The sequence below is a fragment of the Salvelinus sp. IW2-2015 genome, linkage group LG8 (assembly GCF_002910315.2).
Source record: "Salvelinus sp. IW2-2015 linkage group LG8, ASM291031v2, whole genome shotgun sequence".
Classification (NCBI taxonomy): domain Eukaryota; kingdom Metazoa; phylum Chordata; class Actinopteri; order Salmoniformes; family Salmonidae; genus Salvelinus; species Salvelinus sp. IW2-2015.
The window spans coordinates 31,211,897-31,234,084 of record NC_036848.1 but is presented as its reverse complement, the minus strand read 5'-3'; the positions used below and the strand labels follow the sequence as shown (position 1 = coordinate 31,234,084).

The window sequence follows — 22,188 nt, the reverse complement described above, 5'->3', positions numbered from 1 at the left end:
CATATTTCTGTCATACTGTTCTGTTGACAACTCCAACCACCTCACTCCTCCCGTATTTAGCAAATCAGCTGCCGCCACTGCTCTCTAATTTGACCACTTTGCTGCTTTGCATACTTTTATTACAGCATATATGCCCACAATGTTATATGCATAATTGATGTATACTTCTCTAGACAAACATTTTTTTTTTTTTGTTCAGGATAAAATCGTACTCACTGTACGTTAGGCTAATTATACTGTTTTCAAACACAAGCAGCCACCCGCCGCATTATCTTTAAGCATTATTCTTCACTAAATCGTAACCCTTGTTTACTTGCCCTACCAGTTAATTACCACGTTGGAATGAAGTGCCTATATAATTGACATGCAATTACACAGTTAGAATGACATGCAATTGCTGGGACTGTAATGAACACACACCATGCTGATTTGTGCATTCTTATCTTCTCCCAGTTGCCTACTGGAGGTTCTCAGTGTAAATATTGAAGAGCCAAGCAGGTAGGAGCTGTGTGTCCACAGTATTTAAGCCATTGCCAGCAAGCTGAGGCAGGTGCCACATGAGTCAGCTGTAAATCAAAGCTACGCCTCCAGACACAAGTAAAGCAAGCATTATCAAATGAAAGTGATGACTGCAGGAAAACTGGACCTATGATAACATGTTTTTCTCCATAATATCTCTCAATTCTCCCACACACCACACGCGCACGCACGCACGCACGCGTACGCACGCGCACGCACACACAGCTAAGCTAAAGCTACTGTTTGTGGTCTGTGATCAGCCTCATTAGGAGTAAATCCTAATGGCTGGGACCCCCTGCCCCTCGCGCAGCACGTGTTCATGTACAGTTATTCCCTTACTTACTGGATCCTGTTTAATCCTTGTGTTTTGAAAGTACAGGTCTTGCGTCTGCCAAAAGCTGGCCCCGCTCTCTGACCAGTATCTGTGTGCCTCTGAGATGTTACAGCTTAATTTCTGTTAGAAATGAGCTGCACTGCTGTCTTCTGGAAAGAGACGAAGGGAGTACGTTGAATTGTATTGAATTGTATTGTATTGTATTGACTGTACCTCCTCTAACAGAATACTAATCAACTATGTTTGTGATAACAGGCCAAGTTGAAACTGTAGGAAGAAACCAGAATGGTTAAGTGTTACTTGAATTGAGAAACTTGCTCTGGGAAGGTCTACAATTCTAATCTGAATGAATAGTTGTACTGAAATGTTTTTGCTGCAGGGCTGAAATATAGTTGATCTCACTGGTCTGTGTAACAATGGGTGGGATTGATTCCATTTTAGGTGTTAGTATGTTGAATTGAGAAAATCTGTTTGGATTTGTAGTTATTCCATTGTTGGGCAAAAACGTGTTTGGTGTTATATAATATAATAAGCTGCTTGGCTTTCTTGATCCACTTCTAACCTCTGATCCACAACATAGATACTTATTCTTGTGTTCCCAATGTCTTTATTGTGTCCCACCATTGGCATTTATGCAACCCAAATTGCCTCACATGGCAAGTCACTATGTATGGACACAACACTTCTTCCCGTACACAGCAAAAAGACCCTGCATCAAATTTGAGAATGCACCCCCAACAGACAGAACAATTTGTTTGTAAAGGTCCTAAAAATGCTACTCGAAAATGCATAAGAATATCAGAGGAAAATAAAATATGTTTCAGCATTTGATTAAACGCACCTTTCTAAACTAGTGTCGGCTTTCATGTTCTTGCGCAATTTACAATTCACGTTATTTTGGACAGACAAAAATGGAAGCTGCTTTGACAAATCTTAGCACCCAAGGCCAAGGGCTAGTGGATCAGCAACACACACACATTCGTAGTTTATGAACCACTTCTTTAAGAGTCACATTTCAGTATAGCATTTCTTAATTCCTTCTACAATCACAGTAGTTTTCATAAGTAAAAACTGTAAGTAAAAACCATCACAATCCYGTTCATAATCTCTCACATATTCTTGCAAAATGAGAACACTACAACAGGCTACAGAAAGAGGGCTTAGGTGCAGAGGCTGGCTCCCTAGAGTTGGTCAATGAAGTGCATTGAACTGTACCCTAAATACTTTGCTCCTCTGAGAACATAAGATCTTAAACCCCCTTTGGCTGCCAACTTCCCCGGTCAGGGAGTTCACTTCTTTGCGCCGGCGAAGTGCTTGTTGAGGATGCCCTTGGCAGTGTCCAGGGCTGCGTCGGCTGGCACAGGGATGTGAGGGGCGACCCCAGCCCCCTCCCAGGCGGGACCCTGGGTTGTGTCTGAATGGGTGGTGGGGATGCTCAGGAACACTTCACTCTCGCCCACACGGAAGGTCTCAGGGGGGTGGGAGGCGCCGTTGGTGGTCTCGCCCACGATCATGGCCCGGCCATGCTTCTTCATGATGTAGACAAACTCCTCGGCGGCGCCGGCCGTGGCCCCGCTGGTCAGGATGATCAGGCTCTTCTTGGTGCCGTACCTTGCACCTGAGAAAGAAGACGAGTCATTTTTATCCCTGACATTTTTTTATTCTGCTGACCAGCCCACAATTTTATTCTGCTTTATCCAAATTGATAAACTCATTATACAGTAGCCTACACATGATGAAACTGGGAAGTTTATTACCAGTGAGCTCAGGCAGAGACCACAGCTCCTTAGTGGTGCCAGACGGTCTGTCGTACAGTTTGTCCAGCAAGACCTGCTTGTCTGCATCAAAAAAGTAGGAGCAGAAGCCTGCAATGGCAGTGGTGGGTCCGCCCACGTTGTTCCTGCAAAAACAAATTTTCTAACTCAATTCAATATGAAAAATGAACATTTAGGAAATAAAACCTTTCCATATGGTTCAACTGTCCCAATTTACCCCCAACTAAATGGTAAGCCACTCTCTAACTCTGTTCATTTTAGTGAACCTAAATATGTTTCCGGTAGTTGCTATGCTCGTAGTTTGAGCTTTGATTTTCACTATGAAGAGAAGTCCTACCTGAGATCAACAATCAGAGCATCGGTGTTAACAACTTTGTTCCACACATGCTCCACGATGATCTGGGCAATGGCCTGAACCTCTTCGAAGTCACCAAACATGTCAAAGCGCAGGTAACCAATGTTGTTCTCAAACAGATCCGTGTGGAATGAGACCTTGATCAGCTCAATGAACATCTCTGGAGATGGGATCTGAAATCAACATAAATGTCTCAAAAATATTCCCCATAATTGATATGCAATGTTATTCTATTGAAGGTATACTGAATTCAACAGACAATTATTTTAGGCAAATATTCATTTAAAAAAAGTTATCTTGATTCACCTAAAAGTATTCTCAATAGCTAAATGTATTACATAGGCTACAATTCAACATTCATTTCTTACCATTGGTGGCAGGGCTGGGATGTTGTGGGTGGTCTTCAGGCATTTGTCTCCGGACAGTGTCATGAGGTCAGCGGAGAGTTTTGCCTCCAGCTCCACCTTTGAAGATATCAAGTTGTAGTCGCCGCTCGTTGCCGCCAGCTTCTCCGCAACGTCCGCTCCGACATTCTCAAAGGCGTAGTTGTCGGCCACCAGAGCGCCAGTAGCCTCGAGAATGGCAGGGACCTCGGCACGGAGGTTTATGATCTTAATGGCAGCGGCCAGGGCGTCTTCAGCATCGACCTCAACATCGGGCGTCACGCCGGCGACCTCCCAGGACTTCCCCGTGATGGGGTTGATGGACTTAGCCGAGGGCACTGTGACATAGAAGTCGGTGTCCCCAACCTTGATCTTTTCGATTTTCACGGACCCGCCAGCGGTTTTCTCCCCGACGATGGTGGCCCTCTTAAGGTTCTTCAGACAATAGGCGACGTCCTCTGCAATTCCCTTGGTGTTTGCACTGGTCAGGATGACAAGAGGCTTCTTTGTTCCGTACCTCTCCCCCAGCAGTGTGGGCATGGACCACATCTCGGTGGTGGTGTCGGTGGGACGGTCGTACACACTGTCGATGTGAATCAGAGGTTCGGCATCAGTGAAATAAGACACAATGTATGGGATGCCCGACAGATCCCCGCTGCCTGTGTAGCGAAGGTCAAAGATCAGAGCGGACGTGGGCAGGATCTTGTTCCAGACCAGCTCCAGGAGGAGGGTGCCAATCTTGTCGGCCAACTCCTCCCCGATGATGTGGTCGATCCTCAGGTAGCCGATGTTGCCCTCCAGGACCTCCAGCTTAATGGAGCTCTTTAGCACACCGATGAGCTGGTCTGGGGGCAGGGGTGGCAAGGCAGGGGCCACCGCTGGGACGTAGTTGGGCTCATGGGAGATGACCAGCCGGGTGTCATTGATGGTGCTCTGGACCCCGCCGGTCAGGATGGCGGCGAGAGTGTCAGGGTCGGGAATGCTGAGGATCTCTGTGTTGCTGCTCGCAGCGTCAATGGCCTCCTGCATGCCAGCCAGTTTCTCCGGGGAGCAGTAGTTGTCCAGGAGAATTTTAGCCATGCTGACAATCAGGTCGGGTGCGAAAGCGCTGTGAACAGCAACATTGCTGAGGACCAGCACCGATGCCAACAAGAGGAGAGACGTTGCCATCTTGGTGGGTTTCTAGATAGCAGTAAACCACAGGAATAGCCACTCTGCGGTGGAACGTCCGTCTGCAAAGTGGTCCTTGGTCAAATGAGACCTTTTTCCTGAAAGGTTTCTGTTAACACACACATAAGAGGATTTTCCTCACAATAAACCTTTAATCTTATTATTTTGAGTGCTTTGGTAAGACAATAACAGGCCAACAATGTAGGTGCAATATATTGCCCAAGATATAGATATATATTTGTTGCTATGCGTGTGAGGTAAGGTTTAACTAGACACAAATATCCGTTGAGATGATGCTTGGTGGAAATATTCACATCATCATACATGTGTTATACATTTGTGCATATTTTTCATTTGATGAATAAGGCTCACTGATTGTAGATCAGCGTTAATTAAATAGATCAGTGTTTTCTAAATGAATTATTATTTTATTTCTACCTTAAAATCCGGCCTTCTGTTGGTCAGCTAGTTGATGTGAAATGTAATGTTACCTGGGACTGTATCTTTTGACAAAAGGTCCTTATGCCATACTCATAATCTCTCACTCGTGCTGCACATGATCAATCAGCATTATACTTAGAACATAGAACTTGTTATTAAGAACATAGGATTTGAAATAGTCAAGCCATCCACCCCCTCCTCTCTCTTAACGTGCCGTTGGCTGACCTTAAGCATTATGGTCTGTAAATATCACATTGAACTCTAAATAGTTCCGTCTCGGGTAATAATAACTCACAGGTTTATTCAACAGTTTATTCAACAAGTGTTGATTAGAAATGGAATAAAACTTACCAGCAAGCAATAACATTTGCCATATAGTTAGATTCAACCTACTACACCAGTATAAATTAGATAATGGGTGTTCCTCTTTTGAAGCTATATTGGCCTCTATTTGGTCATGACACTATTCGCAATCAGTTGATATTGATGTCATTGATGCTATTACACAGTAGGAGAACTGAGCACAGTAGTTCACTACAGGTTTGTATGGGTAATGCTCCCTCTACTGACTGTCTGAAGACTCTTCTACATTATGGCAATATGATGTTTTACTCGCAACATGACAAATGACATGACTTGACAAATGACATAAAGGACAAATAATAAATGCATTAACAGATTCATATAGAAAGTATAAAGTACTTGCATTAATCAGATTAAATACATGATGATAGTATAATGAAATGAAATGAAATATTAACCCTTTCTCCTCACACATATTTAGGCCAACACAAATGTAGCCCGGGGAGATGAAAAAAAAAGACATTTTGATATTCATGAAATATGAACAAGAGGATTTATTTGTACATTTCTCATACAAAATGACGCACAGGGATTTTGGTAAAATTCATCGAAGGCAACTAATTTCATCCCAGACCTGCAACAGTCAAGGATCTGTTTATTAAATTATTTTATAATCATGTCCAAAAAGAAAGCTTTCATAAGGTGCCTTAAGGATTACTAATGTGCAATCTACTATTTAAAGACTTTCAATAAGAGAACCAAAATGTATTCCTGTTTTCTGTCAACCTTATTTTGAAAATATTTTTTTTTACAAACTTCGGGGTGGTTATGTTATACCACAGATAAGTCAGATTTCTGAAAAATAATTATAATAAATAAAATTTCTGTAAGAAATCACACACGACAAAAAAACACAATTCACAAATACAGGACAAACAAAGTAAACATTTACAGGAAAGTGAAACAATAACATGACCATTATTTCCCTTGATCTCGCTTTAAAAGCCTGGCTGCAATGATTCTCTGTGCAACACTCAGAGCATCCTTTGCCTGGGCAGCAACGTGTGGCTCGACCCCGGAAACACTCCACACTTTCCCAGTAACAGCACTCAAGACCACCTGGTTAGGTATGGAGGCATACAGGATACTGTTCCCGATCTGGTAGGTGGCACTGGACAGGGACCCTCCGATGGTCGGCTCCCCGATCACTGTCGCCCTGTTAAGGTCCTTCATGGTCCGCGTGAACGCCTCGGCAGCCGACCCCGTCATGTGACTAGTGAGGATGTAGATGTCCTTGGTGGAGCCGTACCTCTGACCCTGGATCTGAGGCAGGGTCATGACCTCGGTCATGGTGGTTGTGGAGCGATCAAATACGGTGTAGAGGTGCCTCAGGGGCTCAGCATCGAAGAAGTAGGTGCAGAGGAGTGGGATGGCTGTGGAGTAACCACCTGTGTTGTATCTCATGTCGATGATCATTGTGTCCGTGTTCACCAGCTTGCTCCACACCAGTCTAATCAGCTCAGGGCCGATGGCTCTCATCACTTCTATGTCTGCCATCATGTCGAACCTGAAGTAGCCCACGTTCCCGGGCATCACCTCGATCTTGAACAGCGCGTCTATGATGTAACCCACCTCCTCAGCTGTTGGGATTTTTGGCATGTCATGCAGAGACTCGGGTTCGATGTCGCAGTAGAATARGTGCAGCCGGTGGTCYCCTGARGTCTCCTGGAGGTCAGRTGTRAGRTGGGATGCCAGAGACTCYTAGTCSACCACCGATCGATARGAGCCCTCGGCCCATTTGYRGAGCAGCACTCTYCTGASCTTGTTGGCGACCTCAGGGATGGCYTAGTGTACTTCCAYGAGCTCCCCRGTCCCCTCCACCAGTGASKGAACCTCCRTGTGAAACTCTATMATCTCATGYGRGTGGTCKACYGCCTCCTCAGCAAGCACTATGGCYTCGGGGACCACGCCTCCYCCTAGCCAGCACTCCCCGTTGTTGTCTATGAWGTTTATGAAGGGGACGGTGATGACAATGTRRGTGTCTTCCACCTGGAAMGACTTGGAGTGCATKAGGGTCCCYGATGTGATTTCCCCGATGAGGGTGCCACGGTGCAGKGARTGCATCAGATAAGCAAATTCCTCCCCWGCACRYGCGGTAWAGTYACTAGTCAGGATGTACACTCCKCGTTTAGACCCYTAGGGTGGGCCTYGGAGGCCYGAAAGCGTGTTYAACTCAGTGGTGGTGTTCTGGATCCTGTCGTATATGGTGAAGAAGTGGAACTGTTGTGACGGGTCTTGGAGGAAGGAGAGCAGGATGCCCATGGAAGCTGAYGACCCYCCTGTGTTGTATCGCAGYTCGATGATGAGGTTCTCTGTGTCTTTGAGGGSCTCCCAGATTTTTWGSGCAATCTGCTCTCCTAYTWTGGCCATCACTGACACYTCTCCAAACTTGTCYAAGCGGAGATAACCAGTGTTTCCAGTTAAGATGCGTACTTTGAAGACTGTATCCACCAGGTTTGTGAGAAATGCTGGATCGTTTGGTATGTTCTCAGGTTCAAAGTCTTCCTCAATGATAACCGGGTGATCTTGGGTCAGTTTGATCATCAGACGAGGGTCCTCTGACACAGACTGCAGTTCGTAGTTGATTCTATTCGCCAGGTCCTCCTCTGAAATGACAGAAAAAAAATCGGTGGATTCCAGATGTTGAAGGAGAGCCGGTACTCTGTCTGTGAATGAGTAGTACTGCCTGATGATGTCAGAGACGCTCTGGACGGCGTTTGGAATGGCACTCCTGACAGCCAGTAGATTTTTGGCATTGGCAACAGCCTCCTTGGCATTGATATTTACAGAGGGAGATACTCCACTCACTTCCCAGCTTTGGCCTGTTATTGGGTTCACTGACCTGGCCACAGGAACTGTGATGTAGAAACCAGAATCTCCTATTCTTATCTTCTGCACTTTCACTGACCCCCCGGCTGACCTCTCTCCAACAATTATAGCCCTGTTCAAATGCTTCAGAGTGTAGGCGATTGCCTCAGCCGCACCCATAGTACGCTTACTGGTTAATACGATGAGGTCTTTTCTCTTTCCATACCTCTCTCCCATGATAGATGACATAGTCCATAGCTCCTTAGTGGTGTTGGAGGGCCGATCAAACACAGTGTCAATGTGAATGAGAGGTTCTGGGTCGGAGAAGTAGGAGATGATGAAAGGGACTCCGTCCAGCTCCCCAGCTGTGCTGTAGCGCAGATCAAAGATTAACGAGGAGGCGTGCGTGACCTTGGTCCAGATGTTCTCCCGGAGCAGCGGGCCAAGCTTGGCTGCGGTCTCCTCCCCTATAATCCGGTCGATCCTCAGGTAGCCGACATTGTTCTCAAGGACCTCCAGCTTCACAGAGTTTCTGACCAGCCGGATGAGCTGCTCCATGGGAAGAGATGGGAGAGCCGGCGGCATCACTGGGACAAAGTTTGGCTCGAAGGACACAGTCAGCCGAGGGTCATTGAGTGCACCCTGCACGCCAGCCGTCAGCACAGATGCTAAGGTCTTGCGGTCAGATATTTTGAGGATTTCTCCGCTGTTGATGGCTTGCTGAATGGCCTCCTGCATCCCGACTAGATTCTCAGGGAAGCAGTAGTTGTCGAGGAGAATTTTCGCCATATCCAGCACCAGAGCTGGCTGGAAAGAAGAGCTGGAGTAGAGAACATGGCAAAAAAGCACCAGCAACGCTTGTGAGAACCGACCTACTGCCATTATTGTGGAGAATGTTATATTTGATCTGCGTTATCCTGCTTTGTGGTCCATTCATTGAGAGGGACGGTCCTTTGTCAGGAGAGAATGTTTTCACCAGCGGGTTTCGGACAACAACAACGACATAAGAGGCTTCTGTTCTCAATAAACCTTTAATCGTATTATCTGCGGTGCATCCGCCAGACAAACACAGACAAGAAATTCTCAAATTGGAGATGTTACATTGAAGGTATTATGAAGTAGGTATTTGGGTATGCCAGTACCTTTTCTACTTTTACTGTATTTAATTTGTTTTATTACCGTAAAGAAAGAGGCTTCTGTCTGGATGTATTTAGTTTAAGGCATCAATTCAAATAAAAAACCTTCGCATCCCATATTCTTTATTAGAATTTCTATGAAATGCTCTACCATGTCATACACATTTTCTTGAAAAAAAAGGATGAGATGGAGAAAATAGATTAGAGAAGATTATAGAGGTAAAATACTACCTGATTAGTATGAAAGCCCCATGTGAAACTCACAGTCAGTTATACGGCAGTGTTGTTCGGCCAGGTGGAGATAAAGTTCAGGCTTTATGAGGTCATGTCTGGGGCGAGTGGATGAGATGATTACACAGTTTGTGTTCACGTGTGTACATGTGACAAACTGCCCTGAACACGGGATTTAGGATGAAAACCAAAGATTTAGCAGAAATGATTATAAACATGAACATGGACTACCATTAGTTTGAAAATACTTACAGTATATATTCACCATTTACATTTTTTACTCACTGATTTTAATGACATTTCCACTGTGTTAATTTATGTTGGAATATAATTTAAGGTTGAGTGAGTTCAAAACGGAAATTTAAAGCCATGCTAATACAAGCCTTACAACACTGGGAATTTTTACAACGCATAATTACACAACTACATATCATGTAATGCTGCAGTGCAGTATGTACGTTAATCTCACGTTAACTTCTAATACCCAGTCTTACATAAGCCCGTCTGGTGATTCTTTGTGACCAATCAGGACCTGGAATCTCATTTTAAGACTCCACTCCCGGTGCATTGCTCACTGCGTCATTTAAGAGGGCATGTTTGGCACTGATATGGATAGAGGGGAGGTCATCAGGGGGATGAACTCATTTAGGCAATTGTGGTCTCGGTTAATTAGGCGAAAATCAGACGTCACGTAGTATTTGAATGGAAATGTGGTATATTAAGACTGGGCTTTATTTGTTTTTATTGTCAAGCGGTGATGTGTCTACATCCAGACTTTTTCATCCCCTCCTGACAAACATTAGCTTCATTAGGAGGGGACCCATCACCTCTGATTAGAATACATTGATGTGCGTTGACCATAGATAGACATCGCATCATTGTGTCTTTCCCATTATGGCGTTTGTAAGATCACGGGCAGCGCCATTTTGAAGTAGTCCATTTTCTTTTTCTACGAAGGGTGCATAATGCCACCTGGAGTGTGTTGTTTGAACAACTATAAAGCCAAGGTTGGCGCTTTACTGCCACCTGCAGTTATGGAATGTTTGCTCACGAGTATAATTCATTGGCTGATCCTTCCTGGTGACCTGGATGGAATTATGTGATCCTTCCTAAACCCATAGGAAGTCCCACACAGTTGACTACTTCAAAATGGTGGAAGTCCTCAATGGTGCTGCCCATGCTAAAACGGACTTTTGAGCACTGGAGTCCTTTATCTACCACTATGGTATTGACTAATGTGTGACCTGTTCACAACTGAAATATGGTCTGGTTTTGATATGTTGGGATCAACATGTACTGAATACTAATACGTGTATGCAGTATTTGTGTTTAATATCTACAAAGATATTCAAAAGAACAGAAAATGAATGAAGGAGTAAGATATATAAGAAAGAAATAATACATTCAAACCAATTCCTTACTTTATAGAACAATTATACATTCAAATGAATACACAGTTACAAAAAGAGACTCAGTTTTAAGTTTTATGAATGTGTTGAGACAACTGTTTATTGTTCACCTGTAGAGTGCGCTCTTTACACATTATTCAATGAAGAACTTCCCCAAAAGTTGAACTTTATAAATGCACATTGAATATTCATATAGTACAACTGCAGCACCGAAATGCACTGTTATGTAATAGTGCAACCTTTACCTATAATCCACAATCTCTGACTCTAATATGAAACTAATGAGAACAATCCATATTTAATTCAAAGCAATAATTTAGAAGTCATAATCAGAAATTCCCTGCTATAAAAATACTTCAAAATCTAATTCCATAAAKCTTGTAGAGCAAGATAGTCCTCATAGCCAACTGATAAATAAACAACACTATGTACAAACTCTTTAGATATCATGATAATTTTGTTATAGATATCAAACTATAGATTCACACAGACTTAATACAGATGTAGGATCTTAATTTGAGCCAGTTTGCTAGAGCAGGAAAATAATRCTGCAGCAACAAGAAATGTGAATTATTATGTGGATTATATTATAATTATTGCTACATTTTTCATTCGGGCAAATGAAGTCTGAAATGTCAAAGAGGAAATTACAATCTTTAGAATCCTTTTAAAAACTCAAATACACTCCAAGTTTGCATTTCCTGCCGTGCAGGAAAATCCTCAGCAACAAAAGAATGATCAAACTAGAAAAGTGCATTTCCTGAAGAAAATGTGATGTGCATGCTAGCTGGTGAAGGATTGATTGATTGATACGATAGCGTGAACATGTGAACGTTCGTTTGGTGTCTCTAGCTTGAACAGTTCAAGAGTTACTGTTGGTAGGTTATTTTATGTAAATGTATGCAAATGTACATAGTTATAGTTAAAAAATAAATAAATAATTGAWGTTAGGATAGCCTGAACATGTGAATGTTTGTTTGGTGCCTATAGCTTGAACAGTTGAGGAGTTACTTTTGGTGAGTTATTTTATGCAAATGTGCGCACATATTTATCGTTATGAAAGTTTTGCAAGTTAGGATAGCCTGACCATCTAAATGTTGCTTCGGTATTTATAGCTTGAACAGTTTAAGACTTACTGTTGGGGAGTTATTTTATGCACATTTATTCAGTCATAGTTGATAAATGTGTTAAAGAATTTGAAGTTAGGATAGCCTTAACATTTGAAAGTAGGTTTAGTGTCTCTAGCTTGAATGGCTGAAGAGTTACTGTTGGTTGATTATTTTATGCTATTTTATGCAAATGTTTATATTTATAGTTTATACAAGATTTTCTGAATTTAAAGTTAGGATAGACTGAACATGAGAAAGTTGTTTTGGTGTCTCTAGCTTGAACGGTTCAAGAGTTACTGTTGGTGAGTTATTTTATGCAAATGAATGCACATTTATATAGTTATAATTGATACAAGTTTTTAAGTATCTGAAATTAGGATAGCCCAAACATGTGGACGTTGGTTTGGTGCCTCTAGATGAAATGGTTCAAGAGTTACTGTCAGTGGGTTATTTTATGCAAACGTATGCACATTTATATAGTTATACTTGATTACGATTTGAAAGAATGTGAAGTTACAATAGCCTGAACATGTGACAGTTGGTTTAGTGTCTCTAACTTGTACTGTTCAAGAGTTACTGTTGGTGAGTTATTTTATGCTAATTTATGCAAATGTTTATCGTTCTAGTTGATTCAAGTTTGAAAGAATCTGAAATTAGAATAGTCTGGAAATGTGAATGTTGGTTTGGTGTCTCCAGCTTGAACGTTTCAAGAGTTACTGTTGGTGAGTTATTTTATGCTAATGGTGGCCGGTCTGTTGGGGCAGTCTGCACATTGGGACGTTGGTTTCGTGTTACTAGCTTAAGTTGTTTAAGCGTCTGAGAGAACAGAATAAATTAAATAATAATAATAATATGTAAGAAATCTAGAGTTGTGTATTGCTTTGCATGCGCCCCTAATTAAGATCCTACATCTGTAGATCCAATTTATGATCTATATTTTTTTCTAAAACCCTAATAATAATAATGATAACGCTCAGAAATAATTTATAAATATTGTATCATAGGCTTTATTGCTATTCTAGACAGACTGTGCATTTGCTGAACATATACTCAATAAAATAACTCAAATGCATCTTACAACAGAACTGTACAGATTTACAGTAAGGGTTAAAGGGGACCACCATGGCTGTTACCTCTCACTACCTACATCCACACTCTGCCACCTTCATCTCCTCGTACGGGTGTCGTATAGTGATGACACCATTCTCCTGGTACATGACCGTGATGGGGTCCAGTTTTGTGGGAACACAACACGCCATGTTGGCTTTTTTGGGGTTCTTGAGATTGACCAGGGTTTGGATGAGAGCGTGTTTGGAAGGGGTCATGTCGTCAGTCAGGGGGTAGTAACACACGCCTCTACACTCAAAGGCGTCATACTCAGGGGGCGCTACGATCCACTGGTCCCAGCCGATATCTTTGAAGTTGACTCGCATGGAGGTCCGTCGGCAGTAGTTGGTGTCCGCCTGCCTCTTCCGCCTGGGGTGTAAGTCCAAGGGGATCTCATTGTAGTCGGTCCCTGAGAAGAGTGTCTCTTCCTCATGAACTATCATCTCCCTCAGTTCCTTCTTGGCCTCTCTCTTCCTGCTCCCCAGGTCGTCAGAGAAGACGATCAAAGCAGCTGCCGTGTTATCCCTCACACCCACACCCACGCTCACGTCCAAACCTCCGCCTTTGAAAGGCCCACAGTCCCACCTGTCGACCACCACTTCAAACTCACTGGCCCCGCGGTCCGACTTGACCCAACTCTGGATGGCAGTGGTCACTTCAAAYGTTTCCCAAGAGTGATGGGTCCCAATGACCTCTTTCCCATCCACAAGGTGGACAATGGCCTTGTTCCCTTTATACTCCACTTCATAGACCTTTATGGAAGCCCCGATCCCATTGGTAGAGGTTGAGGTTGTCCTGTTATCCAGCAGGGTGAACAGCCTGAGTTCTGCCATGGTGACCTCTTCGTGATTTGGGACAGTTACATTGAACAGAAGTCTGTGTTTTGACTTGGTGCCATTTTTTTCAGAGTGACTGACATCTGCAAAATTGGGCAAAAGGCGTACATAGTTTCATATTTGATATCGCTTATTTGTATCAAAAGCCTTAGGTGCACACAGGCTTAATAAGCATACATAATACAGTGTCTATGTATGAAAATGTTGTGATCATTGATAAAATCCCCCAAATTCATGCTTGACTTGCCTATGTACATACCTTGAACGGTGAAGCTGCGAATTACATCAGAACGAGGCATCGAGGACGCGTCGGAGGCATACTTGTTGTACAGTTCAATCATGAACGGCGGCGGGTAAATCTTGCCGTGCTCCTGTGGGACATCGGATAAATTGAGTTTCCTCAGAAACTCTTCCTTCATGGTTCCCAGAAAGCTGTGTAACCTGTCCTCCTCTTCGACTAGGTCCTGCTCAGAAGTCTCAGGGAAGCCCCCGCGATCTTCACTTTGGAGGACATCGTTCAGTGGCTTGCACCGACAGGAGCCCGTGGACACCAGCAAACTCAGACACATCTGGAAGAGGAAACGCCTTGAGCACCGCATCTTCGGATCAGATCCTTCCCAATCGACACGCTTTACCTTCCCAGTTCCCACTATGTATTTAAAACTGACTTTGGGTGACAATCTGTTGAAATTGAGATTCTTCTACGCTAGGGCTATGGTTCTGGGGGTCCGCTCCCATGCTCCAGAGTAAACAGTAGCCTCATGTCAACCAAAATAGTAGCACGGCCATTCTTATCTCGACCATTGATGTCTTGTTTGAGGCTTTGTTATCGTTAGAGGGCTTGAAGTTAATGAAGATTCTGTAAACATTTGCAGACACACTGCGATAATGAGAGAGACGCTGGAAATTGTGGGGCTACTGAAAAACACTTTACTAAATTCTTCCCTCTTGCTTCCCACATGTTGGTCAAAGCTCAGGCCAACGGAAATCAAATTGTATATGTTCGGAAAAGGCAGTGAAATACATATCAGGGTTGGGGAATAACTGATTCACATGTAATCTGAATATTAAAAAAACTGCAACTGTAATGAATTACATTACCAGCTAAAATATTGTAATCAGATTACAGATACTTTTGAAAAACTAGATTATTGCTTCTTGGATTACTACTGAATTTAGAAAGGATGTTTGCAATAAAAATAATTGATGACGCCTTTCTGTTTTCTCAATGACATTCWTTTCAGCAATGAAAAAAGGTGCAAGTTTAAGTTTGCTCCATCTGAGCGAGTCTGGGCACAAATCAGAAACCACTATAACGATACAACAAATTCATTTGATGGATCCTTTTTGACTTATTTTAATGCCTCTTAAGGGGAAAGTAATCTAAAAGTATTCTGATTACGTTACTGAGGTTGGGTAATCCCAAAGTTATATTACCGATTACAATTTTGGACCAGTAACTAGTAATTGTAACGGATTGCATTTAGAAAGTAACCTACCCAACCCTGTACATAGTAAGACTAGTTTATCTTTCAGATACATAAGCAATATAGATATCATACTAGTTCAACAGAGAAAACAGTAACAAATGCACTTTTCAATTTTAGTTACAGGTTCAATTGGTAGCACTGAATGAATCAAGCTGCATCATTCTATGTTGGGTAGAACACCTTCTTCATCACCAGTATGTCATACAGTYGCTAGGATCCAGTGTCGTCGTGGGGGGTACATCAGAGGCAAATGTGTCTGAGGACGTTGGCCTGAGTCAGGGCATTCCTCCCACCCCTCCCCAAAAAACAGAGTAAAGACCATTGAAATATCCTCTGACATACATTTTCCAATGCATTGGAAAATGAAGGGACTTTCTTAACCTGTCTGAAATGAGTAACACATTCCTATTTCCTAAACCTTCCCGGAGCAGCTTTTAATTCTAATATCAGCCTATTGACTAAAACTGTAACTATGTAGGATGCTTTTTATGTACCATCATAAGATGATGATACACAAAGAGGACTCGGGCCAACATCATCCTAAAATGATTACAACCACACACAATCGTCCATGTTTTTCATTATACAAACTATACTTTATGTTCTATTCAGTTTATTTCCATTTAAGTTTACAGTCAATCTAGGCAATATTTTTGGCAATTTAAGCACAAACAATAAAAAAACGGACATATTCACAATTCAATTACAGTTTTTCTCAATCGCTTTGGCTCAATTCTCGAACGAGAATTCTTTTTTTCAAAACAATAAGTTCAAATCTCTGAACAATTAGTTTCTTGTTCACACCAGATTTGAATTTCCTTTTCATTTAAGCAAATTGCACGTGTTTTGGCACATGTGTGCAAAAGAGTAAGTACAATTGTCTACAATTTGCACAATAACTACATGCACATGGCTGATCAAAGCTGAGGAGTTGATTCTCAGTGAAACTGTCATACTCTTCACAACTTCTAATCATTCTTTCATCGTGTGAGCCATCACATGCAAAATGATCCATTGAATTATCAAAATCTGTCAGACATACATGTATATTCCATAAATATCTATGACATGGAARGTTTGTGATGTCTGCTAAATTGGYAAATTACCTGCCAGGCCAYCAAGAGTGACAGAATGTCCACCAAGAAGATGGGAACTTGTAGTGTTACYTACTYTGAGGAGGTACAATTGATTGTTTTTTACAGAACTACCGCAGGTTTTTTCATTGTTTTTGCGGGTTTACATTTTTTGTTGTTGCATGGATGTCATTTTGTGTCAAATTTTCTGTTCACTATGTTTGACTTTATATGCAAATATGTAAAAATGGACATGCAAATGTGAATTGTCTGTTTACATGTAACACATTGCTACAAAAATAAATGTACTGTATACATACAAATGTGCATATCCTTTTTCWGTGTACTACGGTATTGTACAGTATTGACTTTTCCCAGTAAACRTTTATCTACTGTTAAGATCGGCATCTAAAAAGCTCAGTGTGATACACAATAGCATTCAGCTAGACAAAACTGACATTATTGTTTATTATATTAAGCAGTCAGTGTCTACAAAAAAGTAGAACAAAACTGAAATGTGTCTATAACAAACATTTCCAGGGTTGACTGTCATGGTGAGAAAACATCTGAACATTTCGACCAGTACGGCTCACACGATGACATTTTCTTCTCATTTTGGTGCCATTGGCCAATTCACTGACACAGTAATTAGGTTTTGAAGCATGAATTAAACGTTTTGGGTGAGTTACTACATTTTGCAGACATGCAATAGAGTTGTGATGTCCCATAAAACAGTTGTGACAATTGCACTTACAGTTTAGAGAATGTTAAGACGGTTTCAGAAAATGAGCCAAAGCGATTGAGAAAAACTGTAATGGGGAAATAGAAGTTACATAGCACAGTATTCTCAACACCTTGTGGTAGTTTTACATMAATCAACTGTACATACAGTATGATGTTGAAAATGTTGGATGTAATAATTGTGCACTAGTGGTGTATTGTTTCATCAATAACATCAAAACAATAAATCTCAGGTCCACATCTTCAAATGGCAATTTTGTAACTATTTTCTATTTCAAAACAGCAGGTGGCAGCAATGTGCTGCGTATCTCCCTTTCCTTTGAAAATGATGACAGCGGATCCCTAATTCAAACTAATGCAAACGTTACATTTGATATTCCACAGTGAGTACCTAAAAGATGACCACAGTATGCATACAGTCAGAAAACGATATGGAATTATTTATTAAAATAGTACAATCTCTCATGCATTAACCATTTATTTTAGCAGATTATTTCAAACAACTAGTGAACACTACATAAACGACAGGCAAAGCATAGTTTAAGATTCCATCAATTATTTACAAAAAAGTCCCATTTAGTTGTATTAGTTACAAGATTATTTACAGAGGTTGAGCTTTTGAGTCTGGTGCCGTATGAAGACTTGAGTCCAATAGTCTAAGTGCAGTATATGGCAATAGGGTCCAGTATTTGAGTTACTCTGGAGTCTGGGTKTAGATCAAGAGCCAGCTCTGGATGGCTGAAGGCTTGGAACTGACAGTTAGTCATACAGTCCCCAATTCACCTACAGTTGAGCTGCTGAATGACAAAGATCAATTCTGTGTGAATCACACTCATCTGAGGGTCAGACATCGCGTTTCTCTGCATCCCACCACCCGTAAACCCTTATCTACAATCCACATCTCCCTCCATGGCGAGTTCATCCATTGTAGTCTCATCCAAAGATGTATTTCCTTTTTACTATCCTGACTGAATGTCTCTCCTGCTCCACTCTGTCCGATTCATTGTAATCTGTTTTATGCATTATGCATTGAGGCTCTTTCCCGGGTGGTTCTACRGGCAGCCACAGGTCTCCACAGCCATGTTGGGGTAAACCTTCAGCACCATGTTCCGGCTGGGGTCCAGGAAGAGAACACTCAGAGAGCTCATCCTGTCCGGAACACAGCAGGGCTCCGGAATGCCGGGAACGATTCCCACCGCCCTCACAATGCTCTGGATGGTGGCATGGTTCGAGGGCCGGATAACCTGGGAGCCAGAGAGGGAAAGAAGCTGGAGTTGAGAGGGATTCTCTTTCACAAGGAAATATGAGGATGACATCACATTTGACAGGCATGTATTTAATACAGCACACCCTGTATGCAGTATCATCCGATTAATCGAATCAATTTCAAGCATACTTTCAAGACAATGGAACATTTTATTGACTAAATAAATACTACACGACACACTGAAGTAAAACACGACACCAACTTACCTTTGGAATAGGAAATCTGCAGGTGCCCGCACAGTAGTAGGCATCGAAGGCTTTCGGGGCTAACACCCACTCGCTCCAGCCGATGTCTGCAAAGTCCACTCTCAGGTAGCGTCGCGCGCAGACCCTGGGCTCACTCCACTGTCTCCTGCGAGCCTTCTTCATGGTCCTCTCGTCAAAGCTCAGCACCTGGGGCTTATTCAAGCCGTCACTGCTGTCCTGGCCTTGCTTTCGCCCATCTTTCACTGAGGGCTTAATCTTGGGAGCCAAGTAAGTGCTCTCCCATAGTTCATGGTTCTTCAGGGTGTGAAACTGGACTTCGGGCAGGTCATTGTTCTGTATTTGGTCCAGGGGGGACACTGCTTCTCTTTTCAGCCTGGAGGCTGGAGGAGATGCATTGGGGGACCGGGTGGGCTCCTCGCCTGAAGGGAAAGGCCCGTACCTCTGCAAGGTCATGGCCACGCTGTTGGGCTCAGATATGGACATGTCGTTGGCGTACACCAGGACGTATGGTAGGCTGGCTGGAGAGAGGCGCTCCTGGCTCCTCTGGGGCCTCACCCCAAAGTCAAACTCTGCAGAGATGAGGAGCTCTCCCAGGACGTGGGCCTCTTTGACTACACCGGAGACTTCCCTTGTCTGCCAGGWCCCTCTCCTGGGAGGGGGCAGGGTGACGTTGCCCAGCGCGGAGGCAAAGGCAGAGTTCGGGGACGTTCCTCGGAAGAGGAGCTGGGACGGGGGAAGCTGCTGGAGGTGCTGAATGCGACAGGAAGCGTTTCGGGAGCGCCGGCAGATCCAGGGCCGGTGGCGGGGACGCTGGTCCAGGAAGTGGAATGTGGCGGACAGGATGACCTCCGACTCCTGGATGGTTGACAGGTTGAAATGGAACCACACGCTGTTCGCGGAGACTCCTGCAAAGYAAAGAAAGACATGATCAGGTGTGTCGACAGCATTTTTAATTCTACACGTTCTTTTTCAACATGTAGTCTACTTTCAACAGCCGTTCTGCAACCACAATGCCATAAAAGCCACGRATGATTATCTGTGGGTGAAATATCATCACATACAATAGGCTACAGTGCAATCCTTATGGCATGATTACACTGATTGCAATACACACTATTTTGACTACCATAAACAATATTCTTAATGTCATCCCTTGACTCCCACTACTGTTTGAAAGAAACAAATTGCCTCTGAATAGGTCTCAGCCATATGGAAATGCTTAGGAGAGCACGGAATAGAGTTTTCCGTGTGCCTTTAATAGTGTCTGAGTGAGTGTCATAATAGGCTCTTGTCTAACATCTCATGAATATTAACAGTAGCCCATACTCTCTGATCACAGTGAGCCTATACCCAAACGGTGACAGGGCATAGGGGTGCTTAAATTAAAAAAACATACAATAGCCCAACTTAATTATTATAAACTTTTTGCTCTTGCAAAATGATGTTTATGTCACTTTGTATGGTTCCAAGGCTACTCTAGCTGGTGCGTTCGAAGAACCCTGCCTACAGCTGTCAGCAGCCCACCACGTTCATTTTAGGTGTGATATTATAGTGTCATGCAGTACAATATAAACATGTTGGAGAACACTCACCTGGAATAGCTTTAAAACTTCTCACGGTATTTCCGTCTCGATGGCGGTGAGGCTCCTTACTGTACTTTTCATAGAGTTTGAACATATTGATTGAGACCATGTCCCGCGATGCGGTTTCGCGCGCGGAAGACTGATCCGTAGCTTGTTCGATATTGCTGTCGTGCTGCGTGATGTCGGATGGCTCCACGGATGAAATTTTCCCGATACTGGAATTTAAAAATAATAACAAATGCACCAGAGGTAATAATATCTTTGCCATATTTTCGATGCAAAACGCGTTATTCCATCAAGTTAGGTCTTTCTTTAGTATTTGAATGTGACAAAATGTGAGAAAAGTCGTCCACAGTTTGATCTGCAGTGCAATTCCAGGATGCGCTTGATTAGTGTTATCCTTTTACTCATATGTAGATGGGAGTTAAGTGTTTAAAAAAGGTCAATCGTTTGACAGGCACACTTCACAGCTTATAGCTCCACACTTGTTTAATACTACTAGAGAGACCAGGGGATAGCCTACTGCTTTAGCAGTYACAGACGGTGACGCTTTGGAGCGCTCAGCCAACGAGAGTCAAGCCCACAAATCTTCCACATTGTAGAATTAGAATCTACTTTACGCGTAGAGAACAGGCTACTCAGACGAATGGTGGTCGTTTAATAAAGTTAGACCAAAGCTAAATCAATGTCTGCAAGATCCCATATAATGATAATAGTCTACATAACAGTACCGAATATAATAGCATAGTATATGTCAGGGGTCTTCAACCTTTTCTGTCTCAGGTACCAAGGCAAACCAGCGACCCAGGACCCCATCATACGTTAGCAAAAAAAAAAGGTTTTCACATATCATTCAACAGGTGAATGATAATGTCAAAGAGAAGTAATCAACATTTTAAAATTAGTAGATTTGGTATACAGTTTTTAATTATTTTGATCTCCTCACATTATGATTGGAAGAGGATGTGTAAACTCTAACATAGCTTATTAGATAGAAAGGTAATCTGCATGGTTAAAGGCCCAGTACAGTCAAAAACGTGATTTCATGTGTTTTATATATAGTTTCACACTATGAGGTTGGGATAATATTGTGAAATTGTGAAAATTATGATAATGCCCTTTTAGTGTAAGATCTATTTGAAAATCACCTGCAATTTCAGTCTGTTTTGGTGGGATTGAGTTTTTACCTTCCATGGGGTAAATTACTTAATAGATCAATAAGAAAAAGAGTTCCAAACCTATTGGTCAATAACAGCAAATGTTTCGTTTTCCCTCCCCACTCCCAGATAGTCCTTGCAAAATTCTTGCTTGAGAAATTGCTGTTTGCTAAGAAGCTATTTTTTGTTTTCATTTCAATTGAAAACAATCACAGAAAGGTATTCATTGTTACCCAGAAATGATTTGCTATTGAGGTAAAAACGGATGCACTGGACCTTTAAACACATGGCTAGAAAGTAAGGAACTTGTCTGTCAGCCCTGAATTAAAGACCAACTCCGCCTGTGCCTGGAGTTTAAAGTGCTTTAGAGTTCAGAACATTGCAAGTATGACAACAGGAATTATGATTTAATTGTTGGGTTTTTGCATGTTGATTTTTTTGGCATCTCTTTTTCTTTAATTGAAAAGGTTTCCGTACATCATGGGGCAAATATAAAGCATTTGTTACACTCTAGTCTAAACCTAACTTTGACTGTGTAAACTGTCTATTTCCTTCCCTTTTAGATAAGCATAAGCATGATGATCACATAATGACTAGGGTACAGGGCACTCCCTTTGTAGTCCAGAGTTGCATGAAGAATTGATGTTTCGGTGGTTGGCTGATATGTCAAAATATGTCTCTGTTCCTGGTCTCTC

The 22,188-nt window shown here is 42.4% G+C and overlaps 3 protein-coding genes across 3 annotated transcripts; all 3 read right to left on the bottom strand.

The window, feature by feature from the left end:
* Nucleotides 1-1,716: 1,716 nt before the first annotated feature.
* LOC111967724 (retinol-binding protein 3-like) lies at nt 1,717-9,316 on the bottom strand. Its single transcript, XM_023993016.2, is given in 5 exon segments — nt 1,717-2,471; nt 2,611-2,753; nt 2,966-3,156; nt 3,352-3,666; nt 6,373-9,316. Coding segments are annotated over 5 exon segments (3,636 nt in total). The 5' UTR covers nt 9,031-9,316; the 3' UTR covers nt 1,717-2,142.
* A 1,699-nt stretch (nt 9,317-11,015) lies between these two features.
* On the bottom strand, nt 11,016-14,722 carry LOC111967723 (growth/differentiation factor 2). Its single transcript, XM_023993014.2, has 2 exons — nt 14,236-14,722; nt 11,016-14,059 (listed from the first exon to the last, which is right to left on the bottom strand). The coding sequence occupies exons 1-2, from the start codon at nt 14,573-14,575 to the stop codon at nt 13,173-13,175; spliced, it is 1,227 nt and encodes a 408-aa protein (XP_023848782.1). The 5' UTR covers nt 14,576-14,722; the 3' UTR covers nt 11,016-13,172.
* Nucleotides 14,723-16,280: 1,558 nt separating this feature from the next.
* Nucleotides 16,281-20,836, bottom strand: LOC111967722 (growth/differentiation factor 10-like). Its single transcript, XM_023993013.1, has 3 exons — nt 20,346-20,836; nt 18,754-19,658; nt 16,281-18,524 (listed from the first exon to the last, which is right to left on the bottom strand). Exons 1-3 carry the CDS (start codon nt 20,602-20,604, stop codon nt 18,333-18,335), a joined length of 1,356 nt encoding a protein of 451 aa, XP_023848781.1. The 5' UTR covers nt 20,605-20,836; the 3' UTR covers nt 16,281-18,332.
* Between the last annotated feature and the right edge of the window lie 1,352 nt (nt 20,837-22,188).